Source organism: Hemitrygon akajei, unplaced genomic scaffold (genome assembly GCF_048418815.1).
Source record: "Hemitrygon akajei unplaced genomic scaffold, sHemAka1.3 Scf000067, whole genome shotgun sequence".
NCBI lineage: Eukaryota > Metazoa > Chordata > Chondrichthyes > Myliobatiformes > Dasyatidae > Hemitrygon > Hemitrygon akajei.
In genome coordinates, this window is record NW_027331953.1 from 1 (window position 1) to 20,607 (window position 20,607).

Genomic DNA, 20,607 nt, shown 5'->3' on the forward strand with positions numbered 1-20,607 from the left:
GTGAACTCGCTGGTGCACCAGCAGGTCGGACAACCGAGTGAATCCCTTCCCACAGTCTGAGCAGGTGAACGGCCTCTCCCCGGTGTGGACTGACCGGTGCACCCTCAGTTGAAGTGACCGATTGAAGGCCCTCCCACAGTCTGAGCAGGTGAACGGCCTCTCCCCGGTGTGAACAGACCCGGTGCTTCCGTAGACTGGATGAGTGGGTGAAACCCTTCCCGCAGACTGAACAGGTGAACGGCCTCTCCCCGGTGTGCACGCTCTTGTGTATCACAAAATCAGTCTACCGAGTAAGCTGCTTCACACACACACACACACACACACACACACACACACACACACACACACACACACACACACACACACACACACACACACACACACACCAGCTGAAGAGTCTCTCTCCTTGTACACTCATCAGCGTGCCTGCAGCCGGTCTGAATGAGTGACTCTCTGCCCACACACGGAGCGAGTGAACAGACTCTCTGTGCTGTAAGTCTTCTGACGTTCCTTCAGTTCCAATCCCACACACGGAGCAGGTGAACGGCGAACTGACTGGCGTGGCCGAGGGTCGGCTGAGAGAGAAAATCCTTCCCACAGACGAGAGGAGGAGAATCTGTCAATTCGTAAGTCAGTTGTCAAGACGCAGTGAAATCCTCGTACAATCAGTTGTGGTCATGTTTAACCAATCTATTAGAGTTTTTCGAGGAAGTTACCAGGAAAGCAAATGAAGGGAAGACAGTGGATGTTGTATACATGGACTTCAGTAAGGCCTTTGACAAGGTCCCGCATGGGAGGATAGTCGGGAAGATTCAGTTGCTAGGTATACATGGAGAGGTAGTAAATTGGATTAGACATTGGCTCAATGGGAGAAGCCAGACAGTGGTAATGGAGGATTGCTACTCTGAGTGGAGGCCTGTGACTAGTGGTATGCCACAGGGATCAGTGCTGGGTCCATTGTTATTTGCCATCTATATCAATGATCTGCATGATAATGTGGCAAATTGGATCAGCAAATTTGCTGATGAGACAAAGATAGCAGGTGTAGTGGACAGTGAGGAAGGTTTTCAAAGCTTGCAGAGGGATTTGGACCAGTTGGAGAAATGGGCTGAAAAATGGCAGATGGAGTTTAATGCGGACAAGTGTCGGAAGGTCAAACCAAGGTAGAACATACAGAGTAAATGGTAGGACACTGAGGAGTGCAGTAGAACAGAGGGATCTGGGAGTACAGGTACATAATTCCCTAAAAGTGGCGCCACAGGTAGATAGGGTCGTAAAGAGAGCTTTTGGTACATTGGCCTTTATAAATGAAAGTATTGAGTATAAGAGTTGGAATGTAATGGTGAGGTTGGATAAGACATTGGTGAGACCGAATTTGGAGTATTGTGTGCAGTTTTGGTCACCTAATTACAGGAAGGATATTAATAAGGTTGAAAGAGTGCAGAGAAGGTTTACAAGGATGTTGCCGGGACTTGAGAAACTGAGTTACAGAGAAAGGTTGAATAAGTTAGGACTTCATTCCCTGGAGCGTAGGAGAATGAGGGGTGATTTGATAGAAGTGTATAAAATTACGATGGGTATAGATAGAGTGAATTCAAGCAGGGTTTTCCCACTGAGGTGAGGGGAGGAAAAAACCAGAGGACGTGGGTTAAGGGTGAAGGGAGAAAAGTTTAAAGGGAACATTGGGGGGGGGGGCTTCTTCACACAGAGAACGGTGAGAGTGTGAAATGAGCTGCCAGATGAAGTGGTGAATGCAGGCTCACTTTTGACATTTAAGAAAAACTTGGACAGGTACATGGATGAGAGGGGTTTGGAGGGATATGGGCCGGGTGCAGGTCAGTGGGACTAGGCAGAAAAATGGTTCGGCACAGCCAAGAAGGGCTGAAAGGCCTGTTTCTGTGCTGTAATGTTCTACGGTTCTACGGAGTCCTTGAAGTACTGTGGGCTGTTTGTCTGGTGTTTGAACTCAAAGACTCTAGCAACAGCTTTGAGTTCAAACACCAGACAAGCAGCCCACGATACCCACAGGCAAATGGAGAAGCCTCCTACTGAAGGCAAAAGAGCCCTGCAAAGCACCGCTTAGCTTCTCACTCCGCACCTCTTGCGAACGGCTGCAGCCCACCAGAGCCGTCGATGTGACGGAGACAGACGACAAGCCGGCCCGTTCTTCCTTCCCTTCTCCAACCTCACTTACCGGACTTCGACAAAGTGAGAGATTGTGAGGCAATGCAGCGTGAGGAAAACCTTCGTCGCCGCTCAGGAGCGGAGAAGGTGTTCGGGTCGCAGACCAATTCACCAACGGAACAGTAGTCGGGCAGGCGTGCACCACGATCGTTTGCGATTAGGGCATCGCAAGGTGAAATAGGAACCTAATTTTTCCTTTTTTTTCCCTAAGAATGGGAGTTGGACAATCCACACCAGGGGTGCATGAAAAAGAGGTACTTTTTTAAAATCAGGGTGGCTATTGGGACTTCAAAGGCAGAGTTTCACGGCAGTCTCTTTGATTTCAGGAGCAACCAGTCAGCGAGCAGCAATGCGTAAAAAGAGCTACCTTTCGGTCAGCTCTGTGTCTCCAAGATTTAAAAGGCTTAGCAGGGTCTATAGCACAGGGTAATAGGACCAACGGAAGATCCACTCCTGTACAAACTGTGCAAATGCAACTATAAAGGAACAGCAATAAATAACGAGAACGTCACATAACGGGATACAAAGTCCTCAAAGTGAGGTCATTGGTTACGGGAACATCTCAACGGATGGGTAAATGAGTGTAGCCCCTCCTGCTCAAGAGCCTGGTGGCTGTGCGGTAGTAACTTTCCTTGAAACTGGTGGGGCCAGTCCTGAGGCTCTTGAACCCCTCTCCGTTGGCAGTAGTGAGAAGAGAGCACGTCCTGGGTGGTGAGGATCCCTGAAGACGGGTGCTGCTTTCCTGTGACAGTGTTTCATGCAGACGTGCCCGACGGTTGGAAGGACTTTACTGGGCCGAATACACTACAGTTTGTACGATTTTCTGTTCAAATGAATTGGTGTTTCCACGCCACACCATGATGCAGCCAGTCAATATACTCTCCACTACACATCGAAGGAAGTTGGTCGAAGTTTCAAGTGTCACGCTGTATCTCCACAAACTCCAAAGCAGAGGAACTGCCGTGACTTCTTCACAACTGCCCCACACAGCAATACCCGGGAATTTAAAGCTGCTAAACCTCTCCGCATCTCGGCCTGTGATGAGGCCTGGGCAGTCAACATGAGAAAGCCTGCAGATTCTGGAAATCAAGGCAGCAAAAAGCTGGAGGAACTCAGCAGGTCGGGCAGCATCGATAGAAATTAAGAAACAGTGGACCTTTCGGGCCAAGACCCTTCCTTCATCAAGAGGTGTGACTCGACTGAATTTTCGACCTCCCTCCTGTGTGCTGACTTCGATTCGGCCCACAAAAGTGGCGTCATCAGCAAAATTGAATACGCTGCTGGAGCTATGCTTAGCCACACAGCCACAGGTCCAATGCAAGAGGAGTTAGACCAGAAGTGATTCTCTCAAGAAGTAAAGCAGATGGAAGAATTTTGCTTTTCTTTCGTGCAGCACCAATTGCCATTTTCATTGACTGGAGGGTACACTCCTTATCGGAGATTAATTCGGAATTATATTTTCATTCAGAGTTCCTAATCCTTGGGTTTAGATAGCTGGAAGATCCGTCTGCTCCCATTCCCTCACGCTGCCCTTTGGAACATGCCCTGTGAACTGGCGGGGAAAGCGCTGGGGGAGCGTCACTCATGGCTGTTCCCTTACCCAGAAATCCCCACGTGCGAGAGACTCGTCTATCCGCCACGGTCCCGGCGGTACGCATGCGCCTCAGAGAGGGCGCCGCCACCTTCGCGGAAAGCTCCCCCTGGGGCCCGGGTGCGGACCGTGGGGTCGAGAGAGAGGAAAAGGGACCGGGACTGGCCCGGGATGCGGATCCTGGGTGTGTCCGGAGCTCACAGTAATTATCCCGGAGACGCGGTTCGGACGCCGCTGCCGATAACGATCTCGCCCGGAGCCGCGCTCCTACCTGCTGCCGAGTCTCCGGGAGCCTTTTGACCACTGAGCGCATGCGCGACCTCCCGGAACGCGGTGCGCCCCTTGCGCATGCGCGTTTGATCGCTTGGTGATCAAACCAAAATGCGGGAGGAATTCAGCCGTTCGGGCGGAGCCCACAGAAAAAAGATAAACAGTTGCAGTTTCAGGCTGATACCCTTCTTCAGCACTGAGAAGAAAGGGGGAAGATGCCAGAATTAAAAAAAAATATGTACAGTAGATACGGGAAGGGGGAAAAGAGGCTAGCTGGAGGGTGTTAGGTGAAGCCAGGTGGCTGGGGAAAAAGGTCCAGGGCTGGAGAAGAAAGGATCCGATAGGAAAGGAGAGTCTTGTCTTGTCCATACTGCACCAACCGCCGCCACTGGGCTGTAAACGTGCGGGAGCGGTGTGCGGTTAAGTGCCTTGCTCAAGGACACACACGCTGCCTCAGCTGAGTGAGGCTCGAACTAACGACCTTCAGATCCCCAGCCCAAAGCCTTAACCGCTTGGCCACGTGCCAGCACAACCCCAGGAGAGAGATTAAAGAGGAGGGGTCCCAGGGTGAAGCAACAGGCAGGTGAGAAGTAAAGATGAGAAGAGAGGAAGTGTTGGGGGGGTGTTTGCTGGAAGGAGAAGCCAATATTTATGCCATCAGGTTGGAGGGTACCCAGACGGAATATAAAGTGTTGCTCCTCACTTCGGACGGTGGCCTCACCTGGCCACTAGTGGAGGCCTCGGATCAACACACTGGACGGGAATGGGAATCGGATTTTAAAATGACTGGGCACCAGGAACTCCTGCTTGAGGAGGATGGTGTGGAGGTGCATCCGCTGATGAAGCCACCCTCAGGGTGCAGGAGCAACATCTTGTATTCGTCTGGGTTCCTTCCAACCTGACGAACTGAACCGTTGTACACCGCTTTGTCTATTTGAGTGAGAGCTCTCTCTCTTGTGGGACTGAATCATGGTCTTCTTCGAACTCCTGAAGAACTATTTTTCAGTGACATTTGCTTTTATGTTGGCATTGGTGGCATTTCAGTTATTTTGCTCTTTGACGTGGGATGGAGACCTGCCGCATCTGCAGCTGGCCATTTTACCCATTATTTGTTTCCGTGTCTGTTTTGTGTGAGCCGAGCTCTGCTGTCACCTCTTTCTGACTGCGTCCTGTTTGAACCCTTTCTTGTACAGCTTCAGCTTCTTCGTGCCTGGCCTCTGCCTGTTATTGACAAGCATTATCACTCTGCCTGACCATAGTAATCGCTTCCTCTAGTGTGAGATTTCCCTGCAACTGTAGTTCCGCTGACAATTTGGCGTCGAGCAGGCAGACAGCAATCTTGTCTCCAATTAGCTCACCTCTCAGATGTCTGACGGGGCATATAATGCTGTGATGAAGTCATTTACACTTTCATCTGTCCCCTGTTTCCTGGAGTTGGACTTTCCCTCTCATATATCACATTTCGCTTTCCTGTGAAATATTCTTTTAGTTTCTCATTCACTGGTTTGCCCTTCCTGTTCTGAGCACCCGGCAGTCCTAATCCACCCACGACGCGTCATCTGCCTTGTCACCCACGTAGTGTTTCAGTGTGTTAAACTTGTTGATCTTCTTCAACCAGGGGTGGGATTGCTTGCAATCCTAAATCACTCAGTGCCTGAGCCATCTCTCAAAGTTTAGAGAAATCAAATGACTTGGAGGATTTTATTTGTTAGGTGAGTAGATGTAGGCACCACAGGTATTTGCTCCATTTTTCCTGTTTATTATTTTATTCATTTGGATAACAATAGACAATAGGTGCAGGAGTAGGCCATTCGGCCCTTAGCACCGCCATTCACCGTGATCATGGCTGATCATACACAATCAGTAACCCCGTCCCTACCCTCTCCCCATATCCCTTGACCCCGCTATCTACAAGAGCTCTACCTAACTCTCTCTTGAATGCATCCAGAGAATTGGCCTCCACTGCCTTCCGGGGCAGAGCATTCCGCAAATCCACCACTCTCTGGGTGAAAAAGTTTCTCCGCATCACTGTTCTAAACGGCCTACCCCTTATTCTTAAACTGGGGCCTCTAGTTCTGGACTCGCCCATCAGCGGGAACATGCTTCCTGCCTCCAGCGTGTCCAATCCCTTAATAATCTTATATGTCTCAATCAGATCCCCTCTCATCCTTCTAAATTCCAGTGTATACAAGCCCAGTCGCTCCAATCTTTCAACATACGACAGTCCCGCCATCCCGGGAATTAACCTCGTGAACCTACGCTGCACCCCCTCAATAGCAATAACAGAAGTCTTCTTTTCTCTCCCTGAGAGTTTGACTGACTTCTCGGCTCTGTCTGTGTCTCTCTGCACCTCCCCAGGCTAGTGGCTCACAGATTGTTACAATATGTCTACCTGTGGGTGGAGCTTAAACACGTTGCCTAGCAACCCTGGCCCCTTTTTCAGCTCACGCCTCATGGTGCACACAATTAGCGAACTGGCAGAGGCAGTTCGGGAAGACAAGTCTCTGGCTATTTCTCGTAGATAGATGTGAACAAGAGCAGTCTTACTGTAAATTCTGCCTTGTTGAGGATCTCACTGGGCTTGTAGCTTTGGTTCATCGACGATCGACCACTTCTGACACCGCGTTGTGTTCGTCATTCGGGGTCAGTGCAGAGCACACCAGTACAGCAGCATGCGGGATACTAAACTGAACTTCCTTGACAACCCTGACCGCGGTATGCGAACTCCTCCCACGTGGCAGAAGAACACTGTTAACCACCACTACATTTCTCCATCTTTGGGGGGGGGGGGGGGGAAACTAGTTATGCACTACTTGCTTATAGAGACTGAAATTATTTAATCTGAAATGCCGTCTTTCACCCATTGATGTCTCTTGTTTATCTTTTTACAGGTTACAAATGACAAATAATTTGTGAACGGGAATCCCAAACATAACAGCACATCAGTTTTGCTGTCCCTGTCTGGATATCTAAGGATTGACCATATATTTCCTTTGTGAAACCAGTATATCAGTTGTTGATGTTGGGAGATGAAGGAGGTTCTCATCTCAGCTGGAAATGTGTTTTGTGTCTGAAATGAAGTTTTCTGTTGTGACTCAGTGAAATCCACTGGAGCACCGGGGGTGCTGAGAACACACCAGCATTTGTTCACTGGGGATCAGTTCTTCAACTGCACTGATTGTAGGAGGGATTCACTACTTGATGCAGTCCCATTAAAGGTGCTCCCTCCCACACCCAGTGACCAGGCAGCAAAACTGGGTTTGATGAACAGCTGCAATAATTGCAGAACTCAGCACAAATAAAAATCTGACTATGAATTACAAGATTCTTCTTCTCTCATATATGGGAAGGGATTTCTCTTTCTCAGCCGACCCGCAGGCACACCAGTGAGTTCGCAGTGTGGAGAGGCCATTCACCTGCCCTGTATGTGGGAGGGGATTTTCCATCTCAGCTGACCAGCAGAGTCACCAATGATTTCAGAAGTGGGGAGAGGCCATTCACCTGCTCTGTGTACGGGACAGGATCTACTCAGTCGTCCGGCCGGAAGAGGCGTCAGGAAAGTCACAGCCGTGAGAGGCTGTTCACTCGCTCCGTGTGTGGGAAGACACTCACTCACTCAGCCCAGCCGTGGACACAACAATGAAACAGTCAGTTCACACGAGCAGAGGACCATTCTCCTGCTCTGACCGTGGCAAGGGATTCACTCACTCATCTGACCTACTGGCATACCAGTCTGTTCACACTGGGGAGAGACCATTCTCCTGCTCTGACCGTGGCAAGGGATTCACTCACTCATCTGACCTACTGGCATACCAGTCTGTTCACACTGGGGAGAGACCAATCTCCTGCTCGGACTGTGGGAAGGGACTTACTCGATCATCCAACTTGCAGACACACCAGCAAGTTCACACTGGGGAGAGACCATTCTCCTGCTCCGAATGTGGGAAGAGATTCACTCAGTCATCCCACTTTGTGACGCACTGCCGAGTTCACACATGGGGAAACGGTTTAAGTGAGCACTGTGCTTGATATTCAGCCATCACTGTTGCTGAATCCAGAGTTCATTTCAAAAGTGATTTTTTTTTTTGTGCCGAAGTCTACAATTATTGCAGCTGTTCATCAAACCCAGTTTTGCTGCCTGGTCACTGGGTGTGGGAGGGAGCACCTTTAATGGGACTGCAGGTTAATGTTCTGGATTTGTGAAAAATAAACCGGTTATATTTTTTAAACTTCATCTCTGGTACTTAGTGAATTTCTAACACACCCAGTGTACAGTAGGGAGTCAACTCAGCCCAGCTGGCCCCTGCCAGTGTTTCTGTTTCACGACAGTCCTTTTCAATCCATCCCTACTGTTCCCCTCTCACTCTCCCTGTGGGTGATGGGTTCCAAACAGTCACCACTCTGTGGGTGAAGAGTTTTTCCTTGAACCTCCTGCGTGACTTTCCGCAGACTGAAGAAGATGGCTGACTGCAGTTACGTCCGACAAATCGTTGAGCCGAGGAAGAATGACGTTGGTAGCTAACCTGATTATTGTTGTTAGAATGCACTGCTGCCCCCTAAATTCTGAAAGCAGAATGAGGAACCATGTTCAGCGGGGCAGAGTTGCGACCAGAGACAGGTTAGCCTAGGGCACAGCGTGGGGCTCCGGACAGTGGTAGGGGTAAGAAGATAAGATGAGGAGCAGGGAAACAGTTGAGGTATGCAGTGTCAGGGTAGCAGCAGCTGGATGCTGATTGACAGAGTAAAATTAGGTTAATTTTGATTGTTGATACAATGCCTGTTGACGTTGAGAATATTGCTTGCTGAGTTAAACTGGCTACTGAGATTCCATAAAATGTATTGACCGGCTTGCTAGAGGGGAAGCAATGCTTTCAATGGCACTGTTGATTGGGCAGAGTACTGAGCACGCGCAGAAATGATGTAATGATCGAGAAACATGGCTCTGTAAGAAACGTGCTTTTGTTGCTGTTGAATAAAAGGTTTTATTCTTCCAGAATATTGTTTGTAATTAGTAACCCACGGTACATATAAAGAACACAACAACAATGCCTGTTGACGTTGAGAATATTGCTTGCTGAGTTAAACTGGCTACTGAGATTTCATAAAATGTATTGATCAGCTTGGTAGAGGGGAAGCAATGCCTTCAATGGCACTGTTCTTACCCAGAAGTCTCTGAGCTTAGGAATGCAGTATCTCTGCAAATCAAGTGTGAGAATCCAAAGTTGCGCCGAAGGCGTGGGTGTTCTGCGGACGCAAGTTTCTGGGAACGGTGCGCTGGGCCTCCCAGGCACAGCTGTCTAAACCTGAGGATCCGTAACTCTGGTGAAAAGGTTTTCCGCAAGTTTATCTCGCTTGAAAACATATGCTGCATCTTCCGCACTCAAGCAGTTGAAGTGGGACACTGAGATCAGGTCCGGTGGCCAAAAGCAGCTGATGTCCAGACCTTGGGAACCAATGGGAACAGTGGAGACTGAGGCCTGAGAGAAAACGCTGGGTCCAAACTTCCAGTGAATTAGGCTGTAAGTCAGGAGGGGTGATTGATACGTTCGTGGCTTAAGGTAGAAAGAGATGAGTTATTAACTTCAAACTTTCTGCACAATCACTCAAAGAGTTGACCTGCACGTGCACGTAACGAGAGCTGTATAAATCATCCCCTTCCACCTCAGGCTACGAACTTATCAATCACCCATCTGTGGACACTTTCTGGAGGTCCACGACCGCTGGACTAAGTGTGCGAATGTAGGAGGGGACTATGTTGAAAAATAAATGCGCTAGGTTTTCTAAAACTGACTCCTTCTACCTTAGGCCACGGACGTATCAATCACCCCTCGTAGAGCGGTTCGGGGTAAACAAGCTCGTCGCTTTTGGTTCTTTGAGAGACATATTTTTTGAATATCATCTGGTGCTGGATCCCTCAGGCCAGTGAGGCCATTGTTTCTTAAGAGTCACAGAACAGTACAGCACAGAAATAGGCCCTTCAGCCCTTCTAGTCCGTGCCAAACATTTCATCTGCCTGGTCCTATCGATCATTGGCTTCATCCCCCTGCCTGCCTAAACACCCCTTAAATCCTGAAACGGAGCTCGCTTGCCCCACCTGCACTGGCAGCTCACTCCACACTCTCTCGCCACCCTCCGAGTGAAGAAAGCCGCCCCTCATGCTCCTCTCGAACTTTTCGCCCCTCAACCCTTAAGCTCTGGGCTCTTGCTCTCCCTCCCAACCGCAGAGTGGAAAAAAGCCTACTTGCGTCTACGCAATTTATACCCCTGATGATTTTGTATGCCTCTATCAAACATCCCCCCCCCGAGTCTCCTATTTTCCAATGGCTACAGTTCTAATCTTCCCTTGTCATTCAGGTCCTCCAGCCCAAGCAACATCCTCGTGAATTAAACCTCCTTGTAGGTAGGATGTCAGGGTGGGGAACAGCTTACTCCCCAGGCCATAAAACTGATGAACCGCCGGCCACCACCTGGGTCTCACTACGTATGAAGTGCTAGGAGCATCATGCCATTTTACCTTTTAACTTGCGTCGCAAGTGCACCTTATCAGTGAGCCAGTAGGCTGGTCCTGGACTTATTTTACTTGGCATATCTTACTTATTATTTATGGTTTTATATTGCTATATTCTTGGTTGGTGCGGCTGTAACGAAACCCAGTTTCCCTCGGGATCAATAAAGTATGTGTCTGTCTGTCTATATTTGTGAATTTATTGGTAGTAATAGTACTTGTGCGTCAGTCCCGTAAGGTTGTCATATCCAGGGGCGGGTATTTCATTTCCTTCCTGCAGGTAAGGTGGCCAAAACTGCACAACTGTGCTCCAAACGAGGTCTCGCCAATGTGTTACGCAACAAAGTACTCGAGAGTTTAACATCGGTAGCTGAGCGAAGGGCACTGAGTAGGCTACGGTCAATTATGGATAACTCTGAACATCCTCTACATAGCACCATCCAGAGACAGAGAAGCAGTTTCAGCGACAGGTTACTATCGATGCAATGCTCCTCAGACAGGATGAAGAGGTCAATACTCCCCAATGCCATTAGGCTTTACAATTCAACCGCCAGGACTTAAGAACTTTTTAAAAGCTATTATTAATGCTTTTTGAGATAGTGATTTAGATGCATATCATATTTTTTACTGAGTTAAGTATTGTATGTAATTAGTTTTGCTACAACAAGTGTATGGGACATTGGAAAAAAAAGTTGAATTTCCCCATGGGGATGAATAAAGTATCTATCTATCTATCTATCAAAGATAACATCCCATCCCCTCCGCTAAAATTCGTGAAAGCTTTCTTTACAACCCTGCCTCTCTGCGACGCCACTCTCAATGAGCTAAGGACCAGTCAAGCCAGATCGCTTTGTTCCACCACACTCCTTAGTGCCCTACCCTGTCACTGTGTAGGACTCGCCCTGGTTGTCTCTACCAAAGTAGAGCACCTCACACTGGTCCGCATTAAATTCCGTCCCGACACTTTTCTAGCCGGTCCAGATCCCACTGCAAGCATCGGTAGTCTTCCTTCCTGTCCAGCGTGTACCCCCGAATCCTGGTTTCATCCACACACGTTTTTGAAGACCCAGTGAACCACATCATCCAGATCACTGATACAGGCAACAACGGACCCAGCACCGATCCCCCCCGCAGCACACCGATAGTCACAGGCCACCAGTCGGAGAGGCAACACTATACTACCACTCGCTGGCTTCTCCCACAAGGCCATTGTCTAATCTAATTTACTATCTCACCTTGAATGCCAGGCGACTGAAACTTCTCGGCCAGCCACCCATGTGGGATCTTTGCCAGATGTCCTGCTAAAGTCCATGGAGACAGCATCCACTCTGCCTTGCCTTCATCCACTGCCCTGGTAACTTTCTCAAAAAGCTCTGTAAAATTGGTTGGCACGCATGGATCCACGCCGCTGCCCCTCTTCAGTCCACGTCAATCCAAATGCTCATATATCCAGTCTCTCAGAATACCTTCCCACGACTTTCTCAAACAAGTGGGACATCGGCTGTCCTCCGTCCCCTGGTGTCCCACCTGTCGCTAAGGATGTCAGAGCCCCTGCAGTTTCTCCTCCTCCCTCCCACAGGTTCCAAAGGGAACACCTTCTCAGGCCCTGGGCACTTACCCGCCCTAATTTACCAGAGAACAAACATCTCCAACTCTGTAACTTGTATAGGGTCCGTGAAATCCATGCTGCTTTGCCTTGCTTCTCCGGGACTCCGTGCCGGTCTCCGCCAGCGCAGATAGGAATGGGGTGACAGTAGGGATGAATGGAGGGGCTGAGGACATGGTACAGGGGGAGCAGATGCGATTTTCAACTTCTTGGATGGTTGGGACCTTTCCTGGGGAAGGGGCGACCTGCACAAGAGGAACGGGGGAAAGCCAAGATCCCGGCCGTGAGGTCTGCCCATACTGCTCCGGAGAGATTAGACTAGTTTTGCAGGGGGCAGGGGGCAGGATTAGCTGGTCACTAAGGAAAGAATCGGACCAGAAGGTAGATGTCGGGGAAAGCATCGAAAGTCAAAATAATAGGCATGTTGGCTGGATAGTTTGAATTGTGTATATTTTAACGCTGGGACTGTTATCAATAAGGGTGATGAACTTAAGAGCATGGCTCATTATATAGAATATAGAACGTATAGCACATTACAGGCCCTTCGGCCCAAATACTGTACCGACCATGTAACCTACTCTAGAAACTGCCTCTAGAATTTCCCTACTGCATCGCCCTCTATTTTTCTAAGCTCCACGTACCTCTGAAAAGACCCTATGGTATCTGCCCCCACCACAACCATCGGCAGTGAATTCCACACACCCACCACTTTGTGTGTGAAACACGTACCCCTGACATTTCCAAGCACCTTAAAACTATGCCACCTTGTGCTAGCCATTTCAGTCCTGTGAAAAGGCCTCTGGCTTTCCACATGATCGATGCCCCTCACCATTTACCCTAGCTTTACCCCTCGTACTTTTCTAGACCTCTATCATGGAACATAAAACGTAGAAATTGACAGCACATTACAGGTCGACGGTGCGTTCCTCGCACCCACCACTCTGTGTGGAAAAACTCACCCCTGACATCCCCTCTGTACCGACTTCTTTAAAATGATGCCCCCTCGCGTTAGCCAGTTCAGCCCCGGCAAAAAAGCCTCTGGCTATCCACACGATCGATGCCTCTCATCATCTTATACTCCTCTATCAGGTCTCCTCTCATCCTCTGTCGCTCCAAGGAGAAAAGGCCAAGTTCACTCAACCTATTCTCATAAGACACTCTCCCCAATCCAGGCAACATCCTTGTAAATTCCTCTGCACCCTTTCTATAGTATCCACATCCTTCCTGTAGTGAGATCACCAGAAATGAAACCAAATGGGGCCTGACCAAGGTCTTTCATAGCTGTAACATTGCCTCACGGCTCTTGAACTCGATCCCACGGTTGATGAAGGCCATCACACCAGACGCCTTCTTAACAACGCTGTCAACCTGCACAGCAGCTTTGAGCGTCTTGTGGACTCGGACCTCAAGATCCCTCTGATCCTCCACACTGCCGAGTCTTACCATTAATATTGTATTCTGTCATCAAATTTGACCTGCCGAAATGAACCACTTTGCACGTATCTGGGTTGAACTCCATCGATGTTTTGCTGTGACCTCTGACAGCCCTCCGCACTACCCACGACTCCCCCAACCTGAGTGTCGTCAGCAAACTTACTAAACCCACCCTTCTACTTCTTCATCCAGATCATTTATAAGAATCAGAAAGAGGATGGGTCCCACAACAGATCCCCAAGGCACACCACTGGTCACTAACCTCCATGCAAAAATATCTATAACCACCCTTTGCCTTCTGTGGGCAAGCCAATTCCGGATCCACAAAGCAAGGTCCCCTTGGATCCCATGCCTCCTTACTTTCTGAAGGAGCCTTGCATGGGGAACCTTATCAAATGCCTTACTGAAATCCATATACACTACACCCACTGCTCTACCTTCATCACTGTGTTTTGTTACATCTTCAAAGAATTCAATCAGGCTCATAAGGCATGACCTGCCCTTGACAAAGCCATGCTGACTATCCCTAATCAAAATAGTGCTCTCCAAATGCTCATAAATCCTGCCTCTCAGGATCTTCTCCAACATCTTGCCCACCACTGAAGTCAGACGCACTGGTCTGTAATTTCCTGAGTTATCTCCACTCCCTTTCTGCAACAAGGGAACAACATATTCAGCCCTCTGATCCTCTAGTACTTCTACCGTCCTCATTGATGATGCAAAGATCATCGCAGGAGGCTCAGCAATCTCCCCCTCACTTCCCACAGTAGCGTGGGGGTATATCTCATTCGGTTCCGGTGACTTACCTAACTTAACGCTTTTCAAAAGCTTCAGCACACCCTCTTTCTTAATACCTATATGCTCAAGCGTTTTAGTCCACAATTGCCAAGGTCTTTTTCCCAGCTGAGTACATGAAACTACGATATTGTGGCCATTACTGAAACTTGGTGGAGAGAGGGGCAGGAACGGGCGATTAATGTACCAGGCTTTCGATGTTTTAGGAAAGATAGAGGAGGAGGTAAAAATGGCGGTGGGGAGGGGGGGGGGGGTGTGTCACAGAACTAATCAGGGACAATATCACAGTCGCACTCAGGTGAAACACAATGGAGAGGTCAGTTTTTGAGTCCATTTGGGCAGAACTCAAGGAATAGGAAAGGGTGCAATCACACTAGACACACCCCCCATAGCCACCGGGATATTGAAAAACAGACATGCAATCAGATTGAGTAATGTGTTAAAATAATAGGGTTGCTGACCTGGGAGATTTCAACTTCCCCAACATAAACTGGGACCTCCTTAGTGCAATGGGTTTAGGTAGAGCAGAACTTGCAAAGTGAGGTTTCGTAAAACAGTATATGGACAGTCCAACGAGAGGAGGGTCCATGCTGGACCTGGTGTTGGGTAATGAATCTGGACAGGCGACTGACCTTTCAGTGAGCTAAGGAGTGACCACAACTCCTTAACGTTCAGGACAACTCTAGGTGAGGTTAGGTACAGTCCTTGCAGGGGAGTTTTAAACTGGAGCAGGGCAACATAGAAACATAGGAAACCTACAGCACAATACAGGCCCTTCAGCCCACAAAGCTGTGCCGAATATGTCCTTACCTTAGAAATTACCTAGGGCTACCCACAGCCCTCTATGTTTCTAAACTCCATGTACCTGTCCAGGGGTCTCTTTAAAGACCCTATCGTACCCAACATACTAGTTAGTTAGTTAGGAACAACGTATTAGTTAGGAACTAAGAACAGTTAATTGGAAACACCTTTTCCTGGCATGTCCACGACAGATTGTATTGACAAAGTATTTTAAATTAACACAATAGTGCTATATAATACAAAATAAATACCTATTTTCTATATACGGAACAGATATAATTTACTCACGGTACTGAAACGGTTTTGTGCTGGAGAACCCGCCCCAGGGAAACGAATATTCACACAACTTCCACCTAAGAAAAGGTGTCAAACTTTCTTCAATGCCGTGTGTAGTAGTTATCTGCACCTCCTTCTGCGAGGCCATTGAACTGCGCGAGGATTTCCCGACGTCAGTATCTGTCCTTCCAAACCGATTCTGTGAATGTTCCTCACAGATGTTTGTTGTGCGTTTCCATTCTCCTTCTTCGATCAAGCGCTCACTCAAAAAATAATTTAACAAGATACCCTCTATTGGCCAATCCAATAAGCCCAACCCTAATCAACTATTTTTAAAAAAAAATTGAAACTGCAAGAATGAAAAACTCATAGTTTTCATTTTCCATTAAATGGTCATTCCAGGGAACATGTGTTGCATTTCCATAAATTCTGCAAGAAAATAAAATACCAGACAGCCTAACAAAACAAAGCGATGTCTCAAACCAGGGCACCACACAAGGAGACAATACCCCATTAGGGGCAAGATCCTTAACCGTGCTGCTGAGCGGAGAGATCTTGGGATCCGAGTCCATATCTCCTTGAAAGTGGCTCCACAGGTTGATGAAGTAGTTAAGAAGGCTTAGGGAGTGCTTGTTTTTAATAAGTTGACTCATTGATTTCAGATGTCAAGAGGTTATGTTGCAACTTTATAAATCTCTGGTTAGGCAGCATCTGGAGTACTGTGCACAGTTCTGGTCACCCCACTTTAGGAGGGATGCTGAGGCTTTGGAGAGGGTGCAGAAGAGGTACTTTTGAAGAGGGACGCTGACTTTGAAGAGGGATGCTGACTGGTTCAGAGGGCATGCGCTATCACGGGACGCTGGACAAATTTGGGTCGTTTTCTCTGGAGCGGCGGAGGCTGAGGGGAGATCTGATGGAGGTTTACAAGTTTATGAGAGCCATAGATAGAGTGGACAAGGGAGTATCTGCTTTCCAGGGTTGAAACGTCTAATACCAGAGGGCATCCATTGAAGGCGAGAGAGGGCAGGTTCAACGGGGATGTGAGGGGTAAAGTTTTTTGACTCAAAGCCCCGGATGCCTGCCACGCGCTGCCTGGTATGGCCGTCGGCAGCCGTCAATCCCAGGGGGGTTTGCGTCTGCAGTGACTGTGGAGTCCAATGTGGGAGCGACAGACCTCACCACACTGCGTACAGCAGAATGCCGAGGCAGCTGTCCTTGTAGCGTAGTTGGGGGTCTTCCTGTTGACCTCCTTCCAGACCCCAGCTCCCCAGAGAGAAGGTCCTTTGGTAGGCGCCCATCTGCCATGCGCAAGACGTGGCCTAGTTAGCGCATAGGCCTCTGTTTGAGGAAGGTGAACATGCAGTGGTGTCTGTTTTCTCCAGCGCCGTGTTGTCAGTGACCTTGCCTTCCCAGGTGATACCCAGGTGAGGCAGCACATCTGGAAAGCGTTGAGTCGCTTCTCTTGTTTCGTGCACAGGGGTTCAAGTCTCGCTGGCGCGCAGCAAAGTGCTCAACACCTGGACTTTGGTGTTCACGGTGAGTCCGTTGTTGGCCCAGACTCTCTTAGCCAACCCTGAGAAGTCCGCGGCTGCTTTTCCGATACCCTCGTCGATCTTGCTTTCGAGTGACTGGTTATCCCAGATCGTGGAGCCCAGGTATGCAAATTCGTGGATGACTTCCAGCTCACAGTCAACAGTGTTAATGGATGGCTTGTCGTCGAGGTCTTTGGCCCCATCACCCGTGTCTTCTTCAGGCCGAACTCCCTGCAGGCGTCCGCAGAGTGGGCCGTGAGATCCTGCAGTGAGTGAGTTGCGACAACTGCATCATCGGCAAACAGGAAGTCTCGGAGGAGCCTTACAACTATATAACAATTACAGCACGGAAACAGGGCATCTCGGCCCTTCTAGTCCGTGCCGAACGCTTACTCTCACCTTGTCCCACCGACCTGCACTCGGCCCATAACCCTCCATTCCTTTCCTGTCCATATACCTATCCAATTTTACTTTAAATGACAATACCGAACCTGCCTCTACCACTTCTACTGGAAGCTCGTTCCACACAGCTACTAATCTCTGAATAAAGAAGTTCCCCCTCATGTTACCCCTAAACTTTTGCCCCCTAAATCTCAACTCATGTCCTCTTGTTTGAATATCCCCTACTCTCAATGGAAAAAAGCCTATCCACGTCAACTCTATCTATATCCCTCATAATTTTAAATACCTCTATCAAGTCCCCCCTCAACCTTCTACGCTCCAAAGAATAAAGACCTAACTTGTTCAACTTGTTCAACCTAACTTAGGTGCTGAAACCCAGGTAACATTCTAGTAAATCTACTCTGTACTCTCTCTATTTTGTTGACAACTTTCCTATAATTCGGTGACCAGAACTGTACACAATACTCTAAATTTGGTCTCACCAATACCCTGTACAATTTTAACATTACATCCCAACTCCTATACTCAATACTCTGATTTATAAAGGCCAGCATACCAAAAGCTTTCTTCACCACCTTATCCACATGAGATTCCACCTTCAAAGAACTATGCACCATTATGCTAGATCACTCTGCTCTACTGCATTCCTCAATGCCCTACCATTTACCATGTATGTCCTATTTTGATTAGTCCTACCAAAATGTAGCCCTCACACTTATCAGCATTAAACTCCATTTGCCATCTTTCAGCCCACTCTTCTAACTGGCCTAAATCTCTCTGCAAGCTTTGAAAACCTACTTTATTATTCACAACACCACCTATCTTAGTATCACCTGCATACTTACTAATCTAATTTACCACCCCATCATCCAGATCATTAATGTATATGACAAACAACACTGGACCCAGTACAGATCCCTGAGGCACACCAGTAGTCACCGGCCTCCAACCTGACGAACAGTTATCCACCACTACTCTCCGGCATCTCCCATCCAGCCACTGTTGAATTCATTTTACTAAGTTCCCAACTATGATCTTCTTTCAGCCACAACTTAGTGATGCTTGCAATGTCATATCAGCCAATTTCTAACTCCACTGTAAGATCATCTACCTTATTTTGTATACTATGTGAATACAAATATTGCACTTTTAGTCCCATTTTCACCAACCTTTCAACTTTGTCTCCATGTTGCCTAAAATTAAATTCTTAAACCTCCATAAACTTTTTCATCTTATTCTTTATTCTGCAGTTTGGCTTACTCTCCAGAATAAAGAATAAGTTTAGAAAAGTATAAGAATCTAATTTCAGGCTGCTTCCCCAATACTGATGCCAATGTCCTAATAATTCAAACCTACTTCTCCCTCACTAATCTCTGAGCCACATCTTTAGCTGTCTGGTCTTATTAACCCTATACCAATTTGCATGTGGTTGAGCAACTGATCTAGTCTGAAAGACAATCTTCCAACATCATCCTCAATCAACCCAACCAGCTAGTTTGCCCTGGATCCCAAGTGATCCAACTTTTCATCCCAGTTCACCATGCAGTACCCTGTCAGAGACTTTGCTGAAATCCTTATGTTGCATTCCATGTCACTTCTTTGCTCATTTTCCTATCCGCCCAATTCCTTCTATAAACTCCCTTCTTCGTCAACATTACCTCTTCACCCATCTTCGTATCATTCACAAACTTGGCACAAAGCCATCAATTCTGTCATACAAATCGTTACCGTAGGTGAGCGGTACAAGTCCACGACGTGAAATATCAGACAGTGCACAATGTACGATTAGATGATTACACTTTATAACTCTTCTTGGTGGTGTGGTTGGTAGAAACAAATTAAACAAAGGCGCCACTCAGTCAATTGATCAGTTTTGTGCACAAAGTTAATTCATTGGAGCTCACGCATTCCTGATCCATCCACAAACGACCTCCGAACCGTTCGAATTCCGGTATCCGCCGTCCGGGAACCCGCCAGCCGCTCCCGGACTCGCCACTTCCTCTTCACTCGCCTCGCCGACAAGGCCGCGAACTCTCTCTCGGTCCCCACCATACGAGATAGCATAACAGGTCATTCTTTGGGTAGTTCCCTGTTAGCTGTAATTACAACTGTTACGTACCCCGTAACTGGGTTGTCAAACCGGCAGAAATGGAATGTATGTTGGAGTCTGTAATTACTAGTAACTAATAAAGTTTATTAGCGACTAAGTAATACAGCACAAAAATAAAATGCAAATACGTATATATTACGGGTTAGAATTATATGGACAGAAGTGTGGTAAAAGGAATCAAAAACCAAGCTCTTCCAAAGTCTAGGGGCAAATGAATAGTCTTAGGAGATGATGGAAGTTCAGCTTGGGTCGAAGTAGTTGCTGGTGTAACGTTGGAGAGAAAGAGAGAGAGAGAGAGAAAGAGAGAGAGAGAGAGAGAGAGAGAGAGAGAGAGAGAGAGAGAGAGAGAAAGAGTGAGAGAGAGAGAGAGAGAGAGAAAGAGCGAGATGTGAGCAGCTGCAGCAGGCAAACCTTCCGATGTCATCTCGTTCCGTTGTACCGATGCGGTCATTCGGTTATGACCCCTCCGTTCTCGGCCAGACCGTTCTTCCGCGGTGGACTCGTCACTCCGGCGTGAGTGGACACACACACAAGTCCCCACCGGCCCTGCTGTAACAGTGTGAGCTTTGTGACCGATCTCCCGATTCGGTCCTGCAAGCCCCCCCCCCCCACCCCCCCACCTTCCTGTGGGTGCACCACACTCTTGCGGTGTCCCGAGGCGTGTCTCCCGGTGTCTCCGCAGACCCGTCTTTTATCTCCCCTGACGGGGTATCAGCCATCCATCAACTGATGGTGCCCATCAAACTGGCCACTCCCTGCTGTCTCAGTAGGCACCTGGCACCACTTCGCTGTGTCAGCAGGGACTCACACAAGCAGGCAAAGTCCTTGGAGCAAAAGTAAACAATCAGTGAAGACACCAAAATACTGAGTTATGTCTCTCTCTCTCTCCCTCCCCCTCTGTTCTTCATCTCCCTCTCGTTAGCAGCACCAGTTCACAGGGGGGTCAGTGTCCAAAATCCAGCCTCATTCTACTGACATTTTAAAGTGACTGTCCACAGAAAACAAGGACCCTAGGGGTACATAACACAACCCAAACATCACAGCTACAGAGGACCGTTACCTCATCAGTCAATATTACAGAGAAGCCATTTTGTTAGCCTT

The 20,607-nt window shown here is 48.2% G+C and overlaps 1 protein-coding gene across 1 annotated transcript in view; it reads right to left on the reverse strand.

The window, feature by feature from the left end:
- Positions 1-6: 6 nt before the first annotated feature.
- Positions 7-20,607, reverse strand: part of LOC140722002 (uncharacterized) — a gene marked incomplete at its 3' end in the record, with an annotated part of 36,312 nt that continues 15,711 nt past the window's right edge. The window contains 8 exon segments of the mRNA XM_073036817.1: positions 7-177; positions 179-262; positions 413-590; positions 3,839-3,955; positions 4,047-4,241; positions 16,642-16,760; positions 16,980-17,257; positions 19,301-19,431. Coding sequence (XP_072892918.1) covers positions 7-177; positions 179-262; positions 413-590; positions 3,839-3,955; positions 4,047-4,241; positions 16,642-16,760; positions 16,980-17,257; positions 19,301-19,431 — 1,273 coding nt within the window.